Source organism: Xiphias gladius, chromosome 8 (genome assembly GCF_016859285.1).
Source record: "Xiphias gladius isolate SHS-SW01 ecotype Sanya breed wild chromosome 8, ASM1685928v1, whole genome shotgun sequence".
NCBI lineage: Eukaryota > Metazoa > Chordata > Actinopteri > Istiophoriformes > Xiphiidae > Xiphias > Xiphias gladius.
The window spans coordinates 28744453-28753498 of NC_053407.1; the positions used below are offsets into that span (position 1 = coordinate 28744453).

At 46.7% G+C, this 9046-nt stretch overlaps 1 protein-coding gene across 1 annotated transcript; it reads right to left on the reverse strand.

The window, feature by feature from the left end:
• Positions 1-2364: 2364 nt before the first annotated feature.
• Positions 2365-9046, reverse strand: LOC120793433 (ankyrin repeat and SOCS box protein 15-like). The gene is made up of 10 exons (XM_040133530.1): positions 9012-9046; positions 7850-7957; positions 7697-7749; positions 7215-7346; positions 5457-5621; positions 4650-4895; positions 4173-4344; positions 3472-3997; positions 3028-3181; positions 2365-2566 (listed from the first exon to the last, which is right to left on the reverse strand). The coding sequence occupies exons 2-10, from the start codon at positions 7951-7953 to the stop codon at positions 2412-2414; spliced, it is 1707 nt and encodes a 568-aa protein (XP_039989464.1). The 5' UTR covers positions 7954-7957; positions 9012-9046; the 3' UTR covers positions 2365-2411.

The window sequence follows — 9046 nt, forward strand, 5'->3', positions numbered from 1 at the left end:
GTCAAGCTTCGATGTGGACGGCGAAGCCGGTGCATGCTGTTACCTCCCTGGTCCTGTCAGGCGTCCCCTCCGGCACGACTCCCGAACGACCGCCTGGGCGTCGTGGTCCGGAAGTTCATCGTCGTCCACGTCGTCCGCTGCATCCATCCCTCTGACGCGGGCACAGACACACAAAGTCACCTCAGTTCCTCCGTTTCTAACAGCACGAGCCACAACGCTTGTTCCTTCTCTAAAACAAACCGCCTCCTTACACCCCCTCTATAAAATTCCTCCTGTCTGAGCTCCAGGTAATAATCTGTCGACTGTAAATAAAGTAGAGGAAAATGGAATTATTCAAATAAAGTACGAGGAGCTCAGATCACTGGAGTACATGTACTTTCCACCACTGACTGATGGGACGGTGGTCCCAGTAATGAACTGGGAAATAGCTCGCCAATCTGAGTGGGTATACCGGTGTTTGATCACAGAGACACACTCGGCGGCTGTCAGAGATCAAATGTAATTATGTTTGGAGCTTACATGCTCTCTCTTTTTGTTTTCTTTTGTTATCAGCTCTATTTTCAGGACACTTTGACCCCTGACCTCCTCGCCGTGGATCCAGGCGCCTCGACGGTTCCACGGCCGTCTGGATTTTTCTATCATTCTGTTGCGGTTAATCTGCAAAATACGCCCGAAACGTAATGAAACCTGAATCTCATCATTCTCACCTGATAAACGCGTCTGAGTTGGAGTCACAGGACGAAGCAGCAGCAGCAGCAGCAGCAGCACGGTGTTTGTGTCATGGCTTACCTGCCCCCCCCTCCCTTCTGGCCCACCCCCTCTCACATACACACACAAACACTCCGCACTCCACCACGCTATTTATAAGTGTCACCTGTTCCAGCGTATTTAACATGCAGGCCGTTCCACTGCACCCTAATGGAGTTTAATGTCACTCCGCACCCTTTTTCCACAGCTAATGACAAACAATAATGAGTCGGCCGGTTGTATGAATATTTATTGTGTCATTATGATTCCTCAGACAACTGCAATGTTTCCAGTACAGAGGAGATCAGTGCAAATGCTGTTGGGGCACAAATCGAGGAGAACCTGCTGAAATAATGAGGTTTGAAGAGTGAGATGACTGACGGCTGCCTGCCCATCTGCCGCGCATTTACAGCTCTGACCTTTGACCTCTCTGCTCCTGATTTGCATTTTGATGGTCAAACCGAGACATTCTCGTTGCGCCTCCGGTCTGAACGGCCGCGAACGTGCGGTTGGAGGCGAACGGCATCCTGTACATTTCACAGAACCGCGCTGCGGAAATCAGCACAGTGTGTGCAGGTGACCGACGCTTCACATTTGCTGAAAAATCATAAACTATCACAGATGAGGTGTCGGATCACACACAAGCATTGAACTTCCGTTATCAAAATGAGAAGGATAATCAACAATCAATAGGGCGATCGGCGCTGAAACTGAGCTGACAGATGTTTACGTTGAAAAAGGAAACATTCATACATATGGCTGACTAAGTGAGAGGATAACGCCGCGCTTATTCTATGTTTTTCTTCTTGTCAACAAATCCCACGAAAAGACCAAAACCAACAACGGGTTCATTTGTTTCTCAACACTCTCCGACGTCTCTAACGTTTTTCTGGCCTGTCGGTTCCTTCTGACGACGAAATCCTTTAAAACTTCTATCTTTCAAATATATAGTTTCATTTTTTAAAAAGTCAAATTTATTTCCAAGCACAAACGTCACTCAAACATGAGGAAATAGTTCATCGGGAACTCCTAGTGAGTATTTCGGGCAGCAGGATGGTTTGTGTGTGAGCCAAAACAAACTGCAGTGTGTGTGTGTGTGTGTGTGTGTGTGTGTGTGTGTGTGTGTTCATGGCGGTGAAGGAACATGTCACCCAGTGCAACAGTGGGTGTCACTGATGTGTTTTTAATAGTTGTAGGACAACAATGGAGCCCTGTGGCTCAGAGGGATCGGATATATCAGGCTTTGATGAACACTAATCAACACCATCCTTTGGGCTCTAACAGGGCAAAAAGTGCCACATGTTTTAATCTCTTTTAAATTAAGAATCAAGTCTGAATCAAACGTGGACAAAAACAAACAAAAAAAAGGGACATGATTTGGAAAATGGTCTGAAAAAGTGTAAAAAATATTTGACATGCGGTAAATGTAATGGTAAAAAACACCTGTTATTATAATTCAGTAATTGCATTTTCTGTAAAAAAAAAAAAAACAGATTCTATCAGAATACTCAAAATCTATTGTAAAAATTACTTTGAAAATAATGATAATACATTTTTTAGAAAAAACTACAGATTACAAAGATTTAAAAAATAGTTACATCCTTTCAAAACAAGCAGGACTCTTGCAGAGAATCCACAGGTCATCGCATGAGGCGTTCATGGCCCTAGCCGTAGAGGTCGAGTTCCTGGTACAGTATGAAGCTCTTCAGTCGGGGAGGGAAAACAGGCGAGTTCATGATTTCAGGGTTGCTGAGTCTCTTCAGGGTCAAACGCCTCCTGATCTCCAGTCTGCAGAGGTGTCTGAGGGAGCGAGGACTGCCTGGAGACCAAGGCCCAGAAAATCGTTTTACTTTAGTAATTCACACTGTCATGAGAAACACATGTGGGAGGATCAAACACAATGAAAGAGAGTAAAACATCGCAACTTTGTGCCTACAGTTCTGCTGGTGCCCCCTAGAGAGTGCGGTGTTCGTTATAGCACCAAAGTGTCGGACAGAGCAAATAACATACTGATGATTTATCTATTATCTTAGAGTCTTATCAGTGGTGAAGCTAAAATGTAAAAGTTTGTCCTGAGATTGGCAGTAGAGGAAAGCTCACGGGGTCATTAAAACCCGAAGGGTTCATCCTCTGAGGAGCAGGAAATGTCATCCTATGATCAATTAAGTCGAGCCTCCAAAACAGTTGCCTCACTCAGTAAATATATGGCCTTCGCTGTTTGACGTAGCAGCTCTTTGTTCTTTCCTGTGGTGCCTGTCACTGTGTCATGAATGGACTCACTGAGGATTTCACATATTTCGGGCCACTCCTCCTGCTTCTCCAGGGTGAGTCTGAGTTTGGAGCAGATGTGCACGTGGCTGACGTAGTCCAGCAGAACCCGGACCACGCTGCCGGACAGGTGCACGAGGCAGCAGAGGCTCATGAACTCGCAGAACTGGAGAGGAGACAGAGACTCAGAAGGTCATTAATGTTTTCTTTGTCTATGTGTATCAAAGTAGACTCATTCAAAACACGTTTTTAGTGAAAAGTGTAAACTTTCAGTAAATAAACTTATAAACTTTGTTCTCCTCCTGTATTGTCTGAAATTTAGCTTTTTCCATGGTAATCCATGATAATTAAATATTTTCCAGCAGCTGTGTCTGCAGTAAGCAAGTAGGTATGTTTTCCAAAATGTCACACTGCTGATTTAAAAAGAAAAAAGAAAAACCAGTATCTGTCACTCACTGGGATTTTCCCGTCCACCTCATCCGCGGCATCAAAAGCGTTGTCATGGTGACACTGAAAGCACCTCTCCACCTTGTAGCCGTTGTTGAGCAGCAGCCGCATCATCGCCTCGTCCTTCAGGCAGTACTGCAGCGCCGTGGGGAACACCGTGTCGCTCACCACCGTGAAGTAACAGTTCACGTCTGCTTTGGCCGCCAGCAGCAGCTTCGCGATCTCGTAACGCCCGGACCGGACCGCCACCAGGAGGCAGCAGAGCGGGTCCAGGTCCGTCTTCGCTCCGGCCGCCAGCAGGATTTTGGTGCAGTCCTCATCCCCATTGGAGACGGCGAAGTACAGGGCGCTCCTCCTCATGTCCCGGTAGTTTTCTGAGCTTCTCGTGTTCATGCGGTAGTTGACGTCGAAGCTGCAGGCCAGCAGGAGCTGCAGGCAGCGACTCTGGCCTCCCTCCGCTGCAGAGTGGACTGGGCTCTGACCCGCCTCCTTGATGGCCTTCTTAGTGGTCAGAGGTATCAGCATCTTCAGTGCACTGCGGGAAAAACAAGGATTGAATCAAGCAATAGGCCTGACCTAAACAGCATTTACAACGGCGAAAATCAATGTCATGTCTAATGGGATCATCAAAGTTTGCTTATTCTCCCATAGGTGACTGCGTTAACTATGTCACCCAGTATCCAGCACAGCGTTTGACCAAAGGAGCTCACTCATAGTGCCCTGCGTACGCTGCCTTGTGTATGGGCAGGTGTCCGGTGATGCTGGGCAAGTTGGGGTTGGCTCCGTTGTCCAGGAGCAGCCGAATGCAGGCGGTGTTTCCCGATCCGGCTGCGTCCAGCAGGACACTCTCCCCGTTGCAGGACTGAGAGTTCACTTTGCTTCCTGAGCAGGGGAGACAGAGATGGAACAAGGGGGAGTTGGACACTTGCACAGCTAAAAATGGAGGCAGTTCTGTAGAGGGGAAGTTAATAAAAATCAGGCAAATCCCTCACGCTGTCAGAACTAGTCAAAAGATTTGGTACAAAGACCTTCGTCAAGCAAATTATTTTATATGTAATGTACTGCAATGTACTGTATTTTTCTTATTGCCATTGTGATACCCAACAAATTCATCCCCTTGTTGTGAGTTCCACATCCGTGGCTCAGCAGCCACTAGACCTGCAGTGAAAAACTATCTTCAGACTGACCACAGTTCAGCAGAATCTCCGTGATGTGGAGGTGTCCGTGCACTGCAGCCACGGCGAGCGGCGTCTCCCCCGTCAAGTCCTTCTGGTTTACCCGCCCGCCGTTCCTCAGCAGCAGCATGAGGATGTCGGCGTCGCCGACTTTGGCCGCCTCGTGCACGGGCGTCCACTTCTTCCGGCAAACCTGCTCCACCCAGGCGCCGTGGGCCACCAGAGTGGACGTCATCTCGTAGGAGCCGACCCTCACCGCTGCAAGGTGAGGAGAAGGTGCGTTTTGATCAGCAGTGATTTATGGAGGTGTGATAAACCACCACCAAGAGCGATATTTAGTTTTTGTAACGTCTGTCCTGTCTGTCCCTGTTGTTCAGTTTCTACAGCAAAGAATTGGTGTCTTTCTTTAAAGCTGCATTTATCAGTATTTTTATTTAGCAATCAATCATGGGACTATGGGTACATGAAAGGTCCTACTCACAGCGACGAACCTTCAGAGATTTATCACCAGAGCCTTTTAGTCTCTGTTAGCCCCTAGTTTAGGTTTTTTAAGTATTTTGAACTTGAAAGTCCAGTTAAAATGTGCTTAATTTTCAAATTGGAACTAGAACCCTGTAACACTTTTGACGTAGGTAACAACGCAGCCTTTACTCTGGTGCCGCAGTCAGGATGAACTTTACATATTTACCCCACTAGTGCTGAGGATGTCTCTGCATTTTTTCATCCATCCAACACTTTTGTTTTGTTTTGGAGGGACCGTCACTGGCTCATGGGACCTGGAGTCTTGTTCATCGCTAACTCCCTGCTCTACAGTATTACCCAGCAGCAGCGGTGACTCGTTCTTGCTGTTGGTGTTGTGAGGCGAGGCTCCGTGCTCCAGCAGGCTCTCCACGTTCTGCACCAGTCCGGCTTTAACTGCCAGTGTCAGCGGCGTCTCTCCCCCCGCAGCCGTTCTCTCCTCCAGGCCGAGCCCCTGAGGCGCCACTAACACAGAACACAGCGCACAGAGGCGGTCAACCTGCACCTGGAGCTCATACTGCACCGACAGCTGCGCTAACCTGGCAGGTGAGCCAGTAAGCCATGGACGCCTCGCTGCTGGCCCACCTCCAGGCTGAATGAGTGGGGAGCGACGTCACAGGTTATTTTAAACCCGAGGGGACTGTCGACATCAGCTGTCATCAGCCGGAAGGCAGCAATCGTTTCTCATTAATATTATTTCAGGCAGCCATTGTCTGGATGATGCCACTGGTCTTGTCATGCATCCAACCCTGATGTGTTTCATCTTTACTTATGTATTGGTGTCACCTCTACCGGTCAAAGGCAGGAGGAGGTTCTAACTTCACCACCGTCTGCCTGTTGCTGTGCCACTTGGCTCCTGACTAGCTCAGCTGCGGTTCAAGGGTCCGGATAAACTCGATCGGAACTATTTTGTGCTACGCGCCGTCCGACCATTTCAGGACTCGGCGGTAGCGGGTCATCCACCAGTCACAAGGCTGGCAGATCAGTCCGACGCTCCCGGTATACTAGCCCCTTAGGCCGGACCTGATTGCCCTGTCAAAATGAGCACTGGTTCAGCTGAACTGCAGCTAAACCGGATGTATGATGGAATCACCTTTAAGGTCTGCCTCACACAGGTGAGTCCGAGGAATACTGCACAATAATCATGTACGTGTACAAGTACTTTTCTCATAAAATGGTAATTAAAGCTGCATGAATCAGTTTTTAGATCAAATGTTTACATGTAATGTAAAAGATGTCTCTGGTAGTCTGGTAGTCTCACCACCTGTGCAGCTCCGAGGAGCTTTTCAGCCTCTTTTAGCCCCTAGTTTTGGTTCTCTAGCACGTTTACCGTCTTGTTCAGTCTCAGTGTTTCCAACAGCGGGCGGCTGTTTTCATCAAACAAGTTCTGATACACCCTCTGTAAACCTGCTCTGCCAACCCCCTGCTGCTTCGAGATTTCTGGTTTTTCAGTTCAGTCGGCCCTATCGCTAACTTCTGAGGAAGAAGAATTCGGAAATACTACCGAAACAGTACACAGAGTGTGTTTCATTATCTATTGGCTTGTTGCCCTTATGATTGTCACAGGAATAAATTCTTGTCCGTCCGTACTTTTAATACAAAAGTACATCGTATCATAGAATATTTGGCACCTACTGTAGTAATACTGCAACATCATTGTTCTGTTAGATACTAAACTTGCAGTTAGAATAAAATACATCCATGTGTTTTTGTTGTTGTTGTGCTGTGTACTAGTGACTTGTGGCCTCAGGTGAGTGAGGAGTTTACAAAGTGACCTCATGACCTCCTTCAGCACTGGACTTATGCTGCTGCATTAATTAACACACCGTTGCCATGAAATGACATCTTAGGTCATTGTAAACCCCTCATCTATAATCAGAAATGAACTGATTTAAAATGACGTTTTAAATGTAATTACACAATATTATATTGTTTGAAACTTATGATAGTGTCGCCTTCTTAAGACCATACATGGAGGTATTTATTTACATTTTTAATTTTTAATGTAACTTTTAGAAATGAATCAAATCTGAGTTTATACTGAACGAGTGTACTCACATCTCAGGACAGTCTCCAGGACCTCCAGCACCTGCTGGGACGCGGCTCGGTGGAGGGGAAGCCAGCCGCGACTGTCCGACTCCCTGAAGGCAAAGGCGTGCCCCAGCATCTCCCTGAGCACCGACGCCTCACCTGGTTGCCGCGGGTTTCAGGAAAGACAGAGGAGGAGGAAGAAACAGAAACATCCAGGGCTCACTGGAGCTGAGACGTGTCGGACAGTATTCTTTGTTTTTCCCTTTTTCTGCAAATCTATCGACACCACCTTCCCCATCTCTCATAATACATCTCCCTCCCGCCGCCCTGTTTATTTATCTCCCTCTCTCTGTCGGCCTGCCTGCGCCCTGATGCCTGGCAATCCCCACCTGCGGCTGCCGAAGCCGCGTGACTTTGGCTGCCGGCCTCAGAGGAGAGCCGGCAGGCCAAACGTAAAGACAGTCCCTGTGGTGACGGTGAGGGCGTTTTCCGGTGTGTGTCCGGCCTACCTTGCTCGATGGCAGCCAGGACTCTCAGATTTTCATCCGTCGCCGCTGCTAGACTACCAACCAGGAGCAGACGAAGCACAGGACAGTCAACTGCGTATTAATAAATGTGGGGGGGGGTTTGAGGAGGGTGGAGTTTGGATGTGGCTTCCATACCTGGCTGCAGATTTCAGAAAGGCATCCTGGCAGGAGTCCTGGATACTCAGCTGGATGATATAGTCATTGAGCTCTTCTTCACCATATTCTTCATAAGAGCTCATCACTCTGCAGGGAGGAAGCAAGTGGTTCCAGTTGATAAACAGCTCAATTGCAGTCTGTACTTCCTAAAATTCAAGATTTTTATTCAGAATAAAAAAAAAAGACCAAAAAGACCAAACCGCTGGTTATGCATTTTTGAGCACATTAACTACAGTACACCCATGCTTAAAGTTACATTAATTAATTTTGGGCCCCTTGGGAGCAGCAGAATAGGATGAAACACGTTAGCCAACAGCTGCAGGCACAGAACAACATCTTTGCGTCTAACTGCATGTAAGACCAATCATCAGCTGCGGTTTGGTTTCCAGCACCTCTTGAAAAACATCTCGCTCTTTAGCTGCAAAAAGTTCTGCCTCCTTTTTTCTTTTGTCCAAAGTTAAGAGCATCAGGCAAATTCAAGCAAGCAGACTCTGGGCCAGATTATCTCTGTGTGGTGTCACATTAACATCGCATTAATGCTGTTGTATAGTAACTGCCAGCAGTGTGATGTCAATTACTCAGTAAACTGTTCCCCCGGAATTGAAAAACAGTGTTTTCATCGATTTCCCACATCTGCATCCGGCTGGACAATTAGCAAAATTAACGCATCAATCCAAAACAAACAACCCAATAAACGAATTCCTCGGAAAATATCGTGGTGTTGAATCAACACGGAAGTTTGAGACTGTGCTCAATTAGTACGCTTCCAATTCATGAAATCCAATTAAATGCTAGTGTAGCCTGGAGAGCATAGTCATAGTAAAAGCAGGTGAGCTGAGCATGCAAATATGGGAAATTTGTCCACAGGCAAGCAAACAATGCAAGAATAAAGTTTCTGATTATAAATGAATAATGAAGGAACCTTTTCTTGGCTTTAAATTGAGCTTTCCTTTGCAGGAAATACTTTTTTTTCCAATAATTAAAACCAAATTACATAGTTCCTTCCATTAAACTAACCAGGTAACTTTTCCAAAATTACAAACTCATAGAATAAAGCAGTGCCCAGTAAAGGTAAAGGGTGTTGGATTATTCAAGGATCCCCGTTCACTAAAAACACACCAAGAAAATATAAATTACCTACCAAAGCAAAATAAAGAGCAAAAACCCAGGATGATG